Source organism: Mus caroli, unplaced genomic scaffold (assembly GCF_978045245.1).
Source record: "Mus caroli unplaced genomic scaffold, Mus_caroli_1 scaffold_19, whole genome shotgun sequence".
NCBI classification, from domain to species: Eukaryota; Metazoa; Chordata; class Mammalia; order Rodentia; family Muridae; genus Mus; species Mus caroli.
Window position 1 is genome coordinate 54,338,492 of NW_028227274.1, and position 15,380 is coordinate 54,353,871.

Genomic DNA, 15,380 nt, shown 5'->3' on the forward strand with positions numbered 1-15,380 from the left:
CATGCTTAATTACAAATCACTATGGGCACTCTTCCATGGAATTAATTATCTTCTAAGCTTGTGTGGCAGAGAGACAGACACCGCACCCAGTATGGTAGGGACCATATGAATTGCCCAGTCAGCAATAACAGATGAGACTCCAGCTCTTGTTTCTTAGAGTCTTTTTGCTGTTGAGGCTTTGTTAAAGGCTGTGGCCAGCTGTACCTCAGCAGAATACACAGCCAGTGTTTGGATTCAGTTGACTTTGCCTTGTCTTGTTCATCAGGTTCCGAGGACCAAGGCTCACACAACTTTAAGCATCCTGGGCATTCTGATGAGGATTATTTCCGGGGGGGGGGGGGGGGAGGGGGGGGCATAGCACATCTACATTCCTCACCCTGCCCAGCAGGCTCGGGCTGTTAGCAAGGTCCTGTTTTTAATGTCCACCTGCAGCCTGCTCTGCTTCTCTGTCTGTGTTTTGGTTAAACTGTTTATTTTTCCGTAGGGTTTTCTGCCTAAGTCCACAGATTCAGTCAGCAATGCTCACATTACCAAAGCGAGAGAGCCGAATTCCCCAAACACATCTGTTTCTCTTTCAGAGCAAATGTTAGTGGGATGAGAACCATGCTGTGTCATACTGATAGGTTACTCATTAACTAACTTTAAAAAAAAAAATTGCCTGGGCTAGATCAGAGTCAGGTAGGAACTTCCTGCATAGCAGGCACTGTGACGGGCTGAAATACAACTTTTCACTTTATTTGAGAGCTCTCGAAATGAGCTTTTGAGCTGGCGCCTTGGAGTGGTGGTGGCCAAGACGATAATGGTGAAGAAACGGCTTTCCTCCAGTGAAAATGTGTTCAAGTTCGAGATCCCCAGCAACCCGAAGACCAGTGCTGAGGCCCCACACAGCTCCACTGACAGCCCGAGCTCCGTGTTTCTCAGGTAGGTACAACCCGGCTCTCCGTGGCACTCCCCAAGTCGCCTCCAGCCACCTCTCAGGTGGCCCTTGGAGATCTGGGAACTAGGTTCCTTGGAGGAACACTGGACCAGGGGGAAAAAAACTTCATAGGATCCTGCAGGGTGCATTTGGAAGGTGTGACAAGAGAACGGGTATGAACTGAGAAAAAAATTATATATATATATAGCCACCACTAAGCTCAATCTTTCTTTTTCTTACATATTCTTTTTGTATCAGAAAACTAGATACCGAGACTCTCCTCAGTTCCTGACTTGCTGTAGGTTTTCAGAGAGCAAACTTAGACAGTCAAAGCAGAAACCTACTATGGTGTCAGAATTCCCTGGCTTGCTATTAAGATGCTATTTAAGTAGTAGTTCTTAAAACATTCAGGCAATTGCCCTCTTTTTTGCCTTTCTAATTAAATATTCAAGTATTACTATGAGCTCTGGTTCAGCTCCTTACTGTACAGTGACTTACAGAACCTTTGACCACAGTCGAGATGTGTCCCTTTGTAGCTGTGTTAAAATCAATGCACTGCTCTGACGCTGTGTAATGACATATTACTAATGAAAACTCAACTCCTTGTTAATTTAGTTTCAATCGTTGTTTCATATGTTTTCATGCTGTTGGCTTAATTTTTCCACCCAGCGTTAGTGGCTAGCTGAGTGACTGACAATGTAAAACTCTGAGCTAGCAAGATGGCTCATCAGTGCAGAGAGCACCGGCATCTCTCGCAGAGGACCTGGGTTCACTCCCCAGAGCCCACATGACAGCTCAGAACTGTCTGTAGCTCCGATGCCAGGGCATTTGACACCCTCTTCTCCTTCTTGGGCAATGCATACATGTGGTACAAAGATAAGCATGCAGGCAAAACACTCATGCACAGAAAATAAAATTAAATAAAGCTTTTTAAAAAATGAAATATCCAACTCCTGCAGCACGTGTTCATGTTCTGTGGAGTTTCAATGGTCTTTCAAATGCTGTCTCCTTAGCCTATCGTTAAACAGTCACCCAAGCCCTTCTTTGGAATGCAAAAATAAAGTGGATAAATGAGGTGCACTAGCAAACAAAATATATTAATAGCTGTGATTTAAGTAAATATAATGAATACAATTTTCAATTTAAAAAAAGTAGGATAAAAAGAAATGCAGAAGTGTCTGAGCAGTTAAGAGCACTTGCTAATCGTGCAGAAGACTGGTGATCTGTCTGGTCCCAGCATCTACATCTAGTGCTTCACAAATCCCTGTAATTCCAGCTCCAGGGAATCTGATGCCTTCTTCTGGTGTCCATGGGCACTGATGGTCTATGTACAACCACCCCTGCCCCATATATGCATAGTTTTAAAATAAAAATAAAATCCTTACAAAAAGAAAAGGGTGCTCAAATCTAAATGCTCCCATCTTTTTGAAAGGATCCAGATCTATGTCCCCTGCATAGTATTTAACATCACTTCTCCATCTTAGTATTTATGAGTGCTACTTTTAAATGTGTATTAGAAACAACCTAAAATACATCTATATACCTCCAGATAGTGTAGACTTTGAAGAACTTTTAATCTAGTTGAAAGAGCCTGGTATTTTGTGTATAAAATTACTGAAATTACTTTGAACAACAGTTTAGTCACTTGGTTAAATTTTTCAGATATAAAATAAACAAATAAACACATCTTCTATATTCTATATATACGACATTTCTGTGACTGTGGCTGTTTGGTATCCTTCCTATAGAGAAATTTTAATCCAGCAACATAGCTTTTCTGGCAAGAAATCACATCTAAAGACCTTCTAGGGCTGGTGAGATGGCTCAGTGGGTAAGAGCACCCGACTGCTCTTCCGAAGGTCCAGAGTTCAAATCCCAGCAACCACATGGTGGCTCACAACCATCCACAACGAGATCTGGCGCCCTCTTCTGGAGTGTCTGAAGACAGCTACAGTGTACTTATATATAGTAAATAAATAAATCTTTAAAAAAAAAAAAAAAAAAAAAAAAAAGACCTTCTAGGTCTATTTGATCTGGCCAGAAAGCAGACATGCCCTGAATTACAGTATGATCTGGCTGGAATACAGACACACCCTTAGTATATACCTTTAATCCCTAAAGGTTAGTTTGTAGAAGGAAGCAGTCATGTTTGAAAATGGCATCTAATTGAGGGGCAGACAAAGTGACAAATCAGAGAAAGATTTGACAGAATGGGTCAGAGATAGATTATGCCCAACTCTCATGAGAACAGACAGAAGAGTCTACTTAAGAACAGCACAGGAAAAGTGCAAGGGTTTATTGGGGAGTCAGTTTGTCAGTTCAGTGAGTTGGAAGTCAGTGCAGTGAGTGCAGTGTGGTACAGTGAGTGCAGTATGGTGCAGTGAGTGCAGTGCGGTTCAGTGAGTGCAGTGTGATGCAGTGAGCACAGTGCAGTGCAGTGAGTGCAGTATGATGCACTGTGGTGCAGTGAGTGCAGTGTGATGCAATGAGTACAGTGGAGTTGCACTCATTCATGAGTTCATGCCTCTCAGTCAGCAGAGGCAGTTGAAGCCAGAGAATAAGAAGGAGCCAAAAGATTAAAACAAATTGCCAGAGTTAGTTAGAGGACAAGCAGAGCAATTCAGTGAGAAGCTGAGAGAAACCAGATTGAATCTGTCAGCTTGTAGAGGAATTTGAGCCAGAACAGCTGAGGTGAACCAGCCAGCCAGAGTTCAGAAGGATCTAGAAAGGGTGAGCTTATTCAAGACAATTATATCAGGTGAATAAAAGTTACATTTACACTTCCCATGAACTAGAGCTGATAAAGCTTACACTCTGATCAACTACCTTAAATAGAAACAGATAGAATCCATGCACTATTTTTATTCAAGCATGTAATTAAGTCAAACTTTATTGAGTAACTACTGTAGGCCAGACTATGTGGAAGGGATACCATCATGAGCCAGAGAAGGGTACTCCTTGGTTTCATGGTGGAGATGAATTTAATATTGAAAAAGGAAACAAAATAAACAAAGAAACATATAGATGTATGCATACATACATAAATGCATAATTTAAAACCAGTATTTTTAATGGAAAACAAGTCAAAGCTAAGAGGAAAAAGAAATTAGGGAAACTAATGTAAGTGAAGTGGTCAAAAGGCTCCCCCAAGGAAGTGATACTAACCCCAATGGAAAGAGCCAGTCATGAACAGTGTGGAAAGAAGCACACACCAGGGATAAGGGAGATTGTGCTGTCCAGTTTTATATCAACTTAACACAGGCTAGAGTCACCTGAGAGGAAGGAGCCTGAGTTAAGAGAATGTCTCTATAAGATCAGGATGTGGGCAAGCCTGTAGAGCATTTTTTAAATCAGTGATTGATGTGGGAGGACCCAGCCCATTGTGGGTGGTGCCATTGTGGAAATATATGTATAACCCCAGTCTGTATAATGTTACTTGTATGTGTGTTCTCAAGGATAAATATTTGGTATTGCATGACTAATAGTCACTGGGGAAGACTATTTCTCCCATTCTCAGCATTCCTTGGTTGCCTGGAGTTGTCTTTGTATAGGGTCGCGGCCCCATGGTCTTTCTCCCATCCATTTTAGTGTGCCTACTGATATCACCCTTGTTCAGCTCATTTTGTGAAGTCTTGCTGGTGAGACGTTATGGGTGTAGCTTCAGACATTACTGGGAAAGACAATCTCACAGTAAATCCCCGGCCTCTGGCTTTTTCTGTCTTTCATCCCCCTTTTCCAAATGCTGCCTATGCCTTAGGTGAGGGAGTGTTTTGTCCATGTATCCATTAGAATTTGAACTCTGCAATTCCGTGTTGTGATTGGTTGTGGTTTTCTGTAGAGAACACCTTACAAGAATGCTCATTTGTTGGTTTGTTTAATGTTTCCTTTTAAGGTAAGGTTCTACTTACATCTGGAATATCTTTGTTTCTCTGTGTTAATCAAGAGAATTAGAATTTTTATTTAGGCCAGGTAGTAGTGGTGCACAACTTCAATCCTGGCACTCAGGAAGCAGAGGCAGGCAGATGTATGTTTGAGACCAGCCTGATCTATAAAGAGTTCCAGGACAGCCAGAGCTACACAGAGAACCCCTGTCTTGGAAAAAACAAAGTATTTTATTTAGATACTGAATTGTTCTACATTATTTCTTGATTAGCCTTTCCTCTCGTGCCTAATATGAAAAGTCAGACTGGCATACATCCTACTAATTTTTATCACATTATAGAGAAAAAAAAACCTGGTTAAAAAAAGGGACTCCTAACCTAATGGAAGGGTATAGTTACTCTAGTAAGTCTTAGCATTGCCTTTTAATTTTAATTGAAATGGCATTGAACCAATTTAAGGAAAGTTGGCATCCTTACAGCATAAATGTCCATATTTATAGACATGATATATCTCTCCATTTACTTAGATCATCTTAATAACCTTCAACAAGATTTTAGAACATCCTACACAAAGATCTTATAGATCATTTATTGTACTTACTTCTAGGTACTTGGATTCTGTGTTGCTATTGTAAACACATTTTCTTGCAATTATTTTGTTAATCTTGTATAGAAATGTATTTAGGTTTCTAAATTGACTGAGGGGTTTTTGCATGTACATGTGTGTGTGATGTGTGTGTGGGTGCATTTATATGCACATGTGTTTGGGCACATCTCTAAATTGATCTTTTATTCAACACCCTTTTATTGGTTTTGATAATTTATAGGCTTTAAAATGTCTATTTTGTAGATAATAAAATAATTAAGAAGATTAATATATTTTTTTACTGTGTCTGTTTAGGGGGGTCTGGTGTACTATACATGTGTTCAGGTGTGCATTTGTGCAGGGGTCTAAGGAGAATATTGGATGCTTAGTTCTGTCCTTATCCACTCTACTCCCTTGAGACAGGGCTTTCACTGAACCAGGAATGAAACTGGCATCCAGGAAGGCCTAGCAATCCTCCTGTCTCTGCCCACATAGTACTGAGGTTATGTGCATGTATGGCTGTCTTAGGGTTTTACCGGTGTGAACAGACACCATGACCATGACAACTCTTAAAAGGACAACATTTAATTGGGGCTGGCTTAGAGGTTCAGAGGTTCAGTCCATTATCATGAAGGCAGGAGCATGGCAGAGTCTAGGCAGGCATGGTGCAGGAAGAGCTAAGAGTTCTGCATCTTCATCTGAAGGCCACTAGGAGAAGACTGGCTTCTAGGAAGCTAGGATGAGGGTCTTAAAGCCCATGCCCACAGTGACACACTTCCTCCAACAAGGCCACACCTCCAAATAGTGCCACTCCTTGGGCCAAGTATATTCAAACTACCACAGTGGCCATGTCTAGATTTGGGTTCAGTTTGGTTTGGTTTGGTTTTTCAAGACAGAGTCTCTCCGTGTAGCTCTAGCTATCCTGGAACTCACTCTGTAGACCAGGCAGGCCTCGAACTCAGAGATCTGCCTGCCTCCGATGAACTCTGATGATCCACCTGCCAAGTGCTGGAATTAAAGGTGTGTGCCACCATTGCCCAGACTATGCCTGGCTTTTTATTTGAGTGCTGAGATCAAACCCAGGTTTTCAAATGTTCTAACACACTGAGCCATCTCCCCATTCCACTCTTCTTATCTTTTTTTAATTAATTTTTATTTATTACACAAGCAAGAAACACAATTAGAATGTTGCACGTAGGCAGGCATTTCAGACATTCTTCTTTCCAATTTTAAAGGAGATTCTTCAACATCTCGGTATTTATCAATCTTTTTCAGACTTTAAAAAAAAAAACAACTTCTAATTCAGGTTTTCCAAGGAGCTATAAAAGCTACCACACACTTCCTTAGCTTCCATTAAAATGACCTCATTTAAAAATCTTGACATGTCAGCTATTGGATGGATCACAGGGCCCCCATTGGAGGAGCTAGAGAAAGTATCCAAGGAGCTAAAGAGATCTGCAACCCTGTAGGTGCAACAACATTATGAACTAACCAGTACCCCGGAGCTCTTGACTCTAGCTGCATATGTATCAAAAGATGGCCTAGTCGGCCATCACTAGAAAGAGAGGCCCATTGGACAAGCAAACTTTATATGCCCCAGTACAGGGGAACGCCAGGGCCAAAAAATCGGAATGGGTGGGTAGGAAAGTAGGGGGGAGGGTATGGGGGACTTCTGGGATAGCATTGGAAATGTAATTAAAGAAAATACGTAATAAAAAATATTAAAAAAATAATTCAAAGCCAAAAAAAATCTTGACATGTATAATATGTATATTGTCACTACATTCAAAACCACACACACACATACAAAATCACCATTTGCTAAAGTATGTAGGACACTAGACAGCCTCATAAGAAATACAAATTGCTACAACTTAATGTACATTTAATTGGGCAAAGTTTTGGCAAATTAATAGTTAAATTGATTCATCTTAATAATTAAATCATAATTAATATTTGTTAGATTTCAAGCCTGGGATAAATGGCTGAGGTGCCTATTTAACATATGAAAGCAGGACCTGGCCTCCAGGTTCCCCCTGCTCCCCTCAGCTCCTGCTTGTTACAGGGCCCTCCTGGCTGGCATACCCTGCCCCCTACACGGAACCCTCAAGCTCAGGGGGCTGCACTGCCCTTCCTTGTATAATCCAACCATTCTGGTTAGCTGAGCTCTTTGGGCCTCCTGGCTGCTGCACCTGGTTCCCCTCTGTTCCTTCCCTCCCCCTCTCCTCACACGCACAGTTCAGTCTGGTCACATCCATCTGGACTCTCCCAGATGTCCCCTCCTCTGGCCATGCTCTCCCACATATCTATAATAAACTTTCTCCTTCACCCTATCTAGAATCAATCATGTTCTTTTCCTTTTGATTTCAGTTTTTAATTCATCTATTAAATTAATTAGACTTAATGAGTATACGGTAATTAGTTAACTTTGTCTTCCAGCAAACAGAAAAATCAAGAAATTTTATTGGATCAAGTTGTTTTGGAACACTCATTGTGTAGACTGGCAGTGAGAGCAAGGGGAAAGTTCTTCATTGACCCTTAAGTGTAAGGCCCATTATGGGTTTTAGGGACACACACTGGGTTCCTGATGTTAACCCATCAGGTCAAGAATGAGGCAGAGCTGTGCTGGAATGCAGGAAAGAGGACCAGCCATGCCTGACAACTGTCCCCGAGCTCTGGTTTGGGGACTGTTCCAGATAACCAACAATGACATCAGAATGCAGGGTGGCCACACAGTCACACTCATGCTTGGTGACCTGAGTTAGTTCCTTCCACTCCTCCACTCTAGCAGCTGCTACCAGTGGGTGGGAGAGGGAGCGATTGCCTTCCTCATTCTAGCTCTCCCTTTTCCCAGAGCTTCCCTCTTGCTCAACCAGGCACAAAGGACAGGCACTCCACAGCACCTGAAGAGCAGGAACCAAGTAGACTTTGTGCCATAGTCTATTGTCACTCCTGTCCACCGGAGTCACTGCTACAAGAGGGAAATTCAGACTCTACGGGGGGAGCTGAGTTTGGAGACTGTGAACATCGCTACTCCCTCCTCCAGGAGGGAGGAGGACTTGATAACAGTCAAAGAAAGCAAGACTGGTAGGGTAGTAGTCATTGATTTCCTGGATGTGGGACAAGTATTTCTGTGAAGAGTGTCAGAGCAGCAGGACTGCTGGCGAACCTCAGAAGGGCGGGGGGTGGGGGGGGGCAAGCAAACTCAGAAGGCAGTGAGAATGAAGAACACGAGGCTGTAAGGGGACTGTGACTCTGGAGGTGGGAATGAGGAGGTCTCTTCCTAAGGAGAGTCAGAGTTCTCGAAGTGGAAGAAGATAGACATATTCAGCAGCTAACACTGCCAGAAGAGAGAATCTCTCACCCAACATCAACACACAGCCCTCCGCAGTCACTTACCCAAAGCATAGACTGGGTTCTTAGTAATAGCACTCTGTGCCATGGAGCTTCAAACATGCAGCGCACCTCTCTCTACCTTGACTGCCTCATAGTCTTTCTTCCTTGTTCAAGATGAACCTTCTGAAAAGGCCTCATCCAACCTCTGGGGGACTTTCCTGGGGCCGTTTTCAGAATATATTGCACTGGGGCATGGTTGTCTGTCTGTCTGTCTGTCTGCTTGCTTGCTTGCTTTTTAATCAAGCCAGCACAACTTTACCTTGTACCTCACTTACCTTCCGGGGCCCCTGGAGTTTGCAGTGAGATGCTCACACACATACTCCTACAGTTCTAACTCCTACCGTGGCTCTGGTTGCTCTCCTTCTCTGCTAATTTTCCCCTCTGGTTGAAGAGCCAAGGGCGTCTTTGACGTTCTGATCTAGGGAATGCTGTTTGGAGACTCATTTCGCTGGGAGTTTATGGAATGTATTTTTGTAATTCGCCTTTATCTCTGTGTACACATTAGACCTTGCTGACCATCTGGGGTTGGAATGCCTTTCAGGCAATTTATCCTGCTTAGTGGCACAGGGATGCAGAGCCACTGATAATATCATAATATGAACATTATTCCCTACAGGTGCCATAAACCAGAGGCACGTGGATAGGGGAAGAGAATCAAGAATTGGAAATGCACAGAGCCAGAAGCTAGGCTTTGGCTTAGTCCTTCCCATCATCAGATGTGTAAGTCCCAAGTGACAGACACCAATCTTACGATTGCTTAGTCACCTCTGGGTGACTATAAAGACAAGACTCCAATGACATAACTAAATAACCAATATTAGACTTGGGTTTTTTTTAGGGTAACTGCACACAATAGTTTGTCAAAATTCCTGCTTGTGGTGTGTGGTGGGGACTAACCTCAAATAATACAAACATATCCTTGTCATCTGTGTGTCACATCGACCAGCATTTATGACAACAGATTTTAAAAAAATTACTATTGACCCAAATTGTAAAGATATTTCATAGATTCTGTCTGGTAATTAAGTAACCCTTGTATTGAATGAGGACTACTTTTCTATATTTGGAGATGTTGTAATATATGTTTGCCTTCTCCAAATTGATAATTTAATTTCTTTGTTCATTCCATACATGATATATAATAAATATATAATATGTGATATATAATATATGATGTGTAATATGTCATATATACGTGTGTGTGTATATATATATATATATATAATATATATATTATACCCACTTTTATACCTAAATTTTAGTCATGACATTTCTTACAGAAAAACTTAAGGTTGCATAACTTCCCCCAGACCCTCAAAGGCTGCATCTGTGTCTGGTTATAACTGACCGTATGCACCAGGCTTATCTGCGCTTTCAGTGTGGGTAGACACTGGCACTGGCCACAAGCTCTATAGTACTGAGTTAAGGAACAGATGTGGTTTGGCCAGATAGACCGCCATGAGGAAGTCACGCTGGCTGGGAAGTCACTTCTGTTATCGGGCTTTCTTTCTTTTTTCTTTCTTTCTTTCTTTCTTTCTTTCTTTCTTTCTTTCTTTCTTTCTTTTGGCAAAAAAATGAAAAAGTGTAAGAAAGCCAAATTTAGAAATGGGTTTGAGAAAATTTCACTCTATTAAAAATTGCAGATCTTTAGAAAAGCACGATTTAATCATCTATGCTCTAAATCCTGACCCTTCTTTAAAGTTTAAACCCATGCAGATTAATTCAACTTAAAAACCCTTACTTTGTCAGCAGATTTAAAAAAAAAAAAAACAAACGGACGTGTTTGTGTGATTGTGTCTCTGTTCACTTGATATTTACTTAACGTGTGTTTAACAAAAGCAAAAGCAGGCGAGGAGAACTGTAGTGAACGTTCTAGGAGTCACTTCCTCTGCAGCTCTGCGGAGGACGGAGCAGGGAGCAGCTTTGTGGGGCTGTAGGGATCGTCGCCAGGCAGCATGAATGGGATGAACAAGTGCTCGCAGAGAGCCCAGCACAAATGACTGTCTCATGTGTGTGCACCGTGGCTAATGCCTGGGAATACTTCCGTAAGCTTGGTCATTTTTCAGTGTATCAGCTGGATTACAGTGTACCAGTGTACAGCAGTGGCTCTCAACCCGTGGGTCTCGACCTCTTTGATGACCCTTTTACAGAGGTCACCTAAGACCTTTAGAAAACAGATATTTACCTTACAGATCATAACAGTGGCAAAATTATAGTTACGAAGTAGCAACAGAATAATTTTATGGTTGGGGTGGGGGTCACCACAACCTGAGATATTAAGGTGTCACAGCTTTAGGAAGGTTGAGAGGGCCTAGATTACGGTCACTCCCTAGGTTGCTTAGATAAGGTAGGAAAGTGACAAGTCTTCTGTGTTGCTATCTATGTAAGGAAATAGAACCAACAGAAACAAAATTAGCTACGGGAGCGAATACCCTGATGGACCCGTCCTAGCCAACTTCACTGCACTTCACCTGGCTTGAGATCGAATCTAGTGTCAAAATTCAATGGTCATTGAGTTCCATTTATTTATCTCACCTAGGATAGCCTTGCAAGTCCCAGAAGAGACAGTCAGAAACAGGCATCATACTGTGTAAAAGAGAAATCTGGGATTCCTGAGCCTATACTAACTGTTAAACAATTCTGCTAGTTTCTAGTAAATGGGCAGATGTGCCTCAGCGCCTCCTGATTGATTTACTTATGATACCTGCCTACGCAAAAAAAAAAATAAAAATAAAAAACAAACAAACAAACAAATAGAATCTCAGCTCTTCTCTTAAAGGCAATACTAGTTTATTCCAGAGCCATTTTGACTGACCATGGCCCAGGAACACAGACTTGGGTTAACCTAAATCCCATGTTCCAACATGAAGGCAGTTTCATGACGTTTTAATTTTTACAGGACAAGGAACGTCATTAATCAAGGCAAGTTTTAAATACATCGGTGGGAACGTCAGAGAGGCGTTCCAGGGAGATGGGGGAAGTTTCTCTATTGGCTTCAGATGCTATCTGATGGCGCTCATAGCTTTGGGATTGGTGGAAGCTCACTGTCTACTAAAGTAATAGATTCCAAAAGGTTTTTAATCTACTAGTCACAGGATGTTAGTTCCTACACAGAGGTGGACAAAGAATGCCAGTTCAGGGCGCTAAAGCTAGCTGTGATAAGGTAATTAGTCCTGGACCTGCAGCATTCCAACCTCTGCACATCACTGCCGTTCTAATCAGTCAATCCATCTCTGTAGACAGAAATTCTCATTGACAATACCATATACCATAACCCAGGGAAATAGTCAACATCTCAAAAATTCTGCCATTCAGACACAAGGGTCTGAGTTTGATTCCCGGCCCTCTGGTGATGGCGATGGTGATGGTGACGTGATGGTGATGGTGATGTGATGGTGATGGCGATGTGATGGTGATGGTGATAGTGATGATAAAGGCATGAGTTGTAGTCTCTCGTTGCTGGAGAGACCGAGGCAAAAGGAACTGTGGACTTAGTCAGTCAGCAAGCCTCTCTAAATTGATTAGCCCCAGGTCCCAGTGAGAGACCCTCTCTCAAAACCCAAGGCGGACAGCTTCTGAAAACTCTGACATTGGAGACTGACCTCTGACCCCCACATGCACAGTCACAAAGTGCACACACAAGAAAATACACACATACCCACAACACACACACATTACTTTGAAAGTATGGTTTCTGTGGAACACATATGTCCTTAACAGGATCACGAAGCAGAAGACAATGCTGAAGCCTGTCAGGGTCCGTCTACTGACTAGAGAAGTGACAGGTGCTCTGCAAGCTTTGGGGAAGTGTGAGATGGGAAGTGTGGTGGGTCATGTCTTTAAGCAGTCACGAAAAACTTCGAAGCATCTCTTGGTGGGGTGGGCATTTGTGTAAGGAGCACTGCCTGGTGTACAACTGGCTTTGTAACTTAGGAAATAACTTTCTGTGTATCTCACTTCCTTCAACTGTGAGATGTGGATAATCAGGATTGTGGAGAATTCTTTTTGTTGTGGTTGTGATTTTTGTTGTTGTTATTTTGAGACAGGGTCACACTATGTATCCCTGGCTGGATCTCATAGTGCAGATCAGGCTGTCCTTGAATTCACAGAGATCCACCTGCCTCTGACTCATGAGTGCTGGGATTAAAGGCATGGCCACTACACTTGTCCTTTGTCTGTGGAGAGTCCCAGAAATAGGCACACTATTACGTAAGCATGAAATATCGTGTGTGTGTGTGTGTGTGTGTGTGTCTGTCTGTCTGTCTGTGTATTATATAACAAGTATTCTAATGCTGCTGTTGTGATTAAGGTGTAGTGAGAGACTGGAAATTCACACAGAAACAAAGGGATATTTTCCTCCTAGAGTTCCTGGTTGGGTGAGAAGTAGTTAAGGATACACACTTTCCCCTCTAGCACACACCACATATAGAAGAAAGTCTGTTGAAATCAAATCTTACTTGAGTAAGTAAATGGCTAACTAAGGACCCACCTCCTGCTTCCAGAACCTCCAGTCTCTGTGGCCAACACAGAGACCAGGCGGAAGTCATGTGTCCACTTTGAAAACCACACTATTAACATAAATCTCCAAATTCATCCCACAACATGTTTTCTGTTCCTCCATGTCTCGTTCTCCTCCGTGTCTTCTATCCCATGTCTCTTGTTCAGCTCCCTGTCTCTTATTCCCCATATTTCCTGTCCCCCCAATGTCTTCTGTCCCCCATATCTCCTGCCCTTCATCTCTCCTGCTCACGCCCATGTTTCCTTGATGTGGAATTTTACTTTAAATTAAATCATAAACCTTACCCCACAACTTGCTTAAAGCTAAAACGAAACGAAGTTTTGAAGTGTCACTCACAGGATTGCTTGCCACTGTTTGTGAGTTATTTTTGTGGTGGTTCAAACCCAGAGCCTTGTTCAGTGTATGCAAGCAAAACCACCAGCCTCCAGTTCTGGAGGCGTTATCATGGTTGGTGTTGTGGTTGGCTTTGTTTTCTTGGTGCTGAGGATGAAAGCCAGAGCCTGCCCATGCGAGACAAGGACCCCCACCTCTGCTTTACATAGCTATCCCTCAGGAGTTTGAAACGCTACAGCTTCTGGAACTCTAATAGCTATGCCCCTGAAACCCCCAAGTAGCCCAGGGCAGCAGCTAACAGGGAAGACTTTTCCTCAGGACTGCTGGGTCCTAGCCTCCTCGAAGTGACTGTGCTCTGGTTTGCTTTGGGGCCAAAGGAGTCATGAATTACCCTCCCCATGATATTCATAGAGAGCTACCTAGCTTACCTGAGTAGCACTATTTAAACCTCTGGCTGATGTACATCCTTAAGAAACACCTTTAAGAGCTAGAGAGATGTCTCAGCCCTTAAGAGCACTGACTGCTCTTCCGAAGGTCCTGAGTTCAAATCCCAGCAACCATCACAACCATCCGTAATGAGGTCTGGTGCCTTTTTCTGGTGTGTCTGAAGACAGCTACAGTGTACTGACATAGAATAAATAAATCTTTGGGCCGGAAAGAGTGGAGCCGGAGAGAGCAGAGGTCCTGAGTTCAATTCCCAGCAACCACATGATGGCTTCCAACCATCTGTACAGCTACAGTGTACTCATATACGTAAAATAAATGAATAAATCTTTTTAAAAAAGAAACACCTTTTTAAAAAATTAAAAAGCGGAGGGTTTACTTTGCAAGGTACTCTTGCTAATGCCCTATTTGCTTTATTTTCTGAGTTACCCCAAGGGGAGCTGTCTATTACTTGAGCCCCCTAGCATTTTCAGGATGCTCAGCCCTACGTATGGCCATTACCCCATCATAAAGAACTAGACCACTAGGTCTCAGGATAACATTTTCAGACATTTTCTAAGCAGTTGCCTGGAATCTCAGGACAAGGACTAGCAGAAGGAGCTGCTGAGGCCTTACAAGGCCTGGGTCCTCATTCCTGGCAGCAAAGTGCCCCACGCAGTATGCTCATGCGTGTGAGTTTGCACTTCCTGTGTGTGTCTTCACACAAGAATGAAGGCCTGAGAACACTTTATCTCCTGAGCTGGCTGTTCTTGCTATAAATGGGGACTGCCTTAAAAAGGAGGTATCAGAACACAGTCATAAAAATGACTTGTGAACAAGACCATGGGGGAACTAAGAGGGGCTCTAGGAGAAAAGGCAGGGGGCCTTTTACCTCAGGTGCATGTTGTTCCACAGATGGTTCTTGGCCACGATTTTCACACCTCCTGCGACCAACATTTACATTCAATCTATAAGACGTGTTTACTCTGTTTGATTGTCTGAACGTGGCTATAGAAGTCAGTCTGGCGAAAGACTGTGCTGGGTGCTGACCGCAGTGTGCCCTGGATCTGGACATGGCTTTCTGGTTTTCATTCATGCTTTCCCAGATACAATCTATACTACGTGCCAGGCAATTGTGTTTCAATCCATCTGTTCTGAGGAACTTCTGGGAAAGGGCTGATGTTTACTACGTGCTTATGACATTTATTTACTTATGTGCTTTTCTGGAACTCAAACCCCTTTCCTTGGATCATTGCTTTTTTCGTTTCATCCCCGATGTGAATGTTTGCTGAAATGGAAGGAACGTTGCCCATGGCATTTGACTGT

At 42.7% G+C, this 15,380-nt stretch overlaps 1 protein-coding gene across 1 annotated transcript in view; it reads left to right on the forward strand.

Moving 5' to 3' along the window:
- Positions 1–672: 672 nt before the first annotated feature.
- Gramd2b (GRAM domain containing 2B) overlaps positions 673–15,380 on the forward strand; it is a 111,646-nt gene continuing 96,938 nt past the window's right edge. Inside the window, exon 1 of the mRNA XM_021150618.2 lies at positions 673–921. Within this exon, the coding sequence (XP_021006277.1) occupies positions 800–921 (122 nt within the window). The 5' untranslated portion in view covers positions 673–799. The remainder of the gene's footprint in view (positions 922–15,380) is intronic.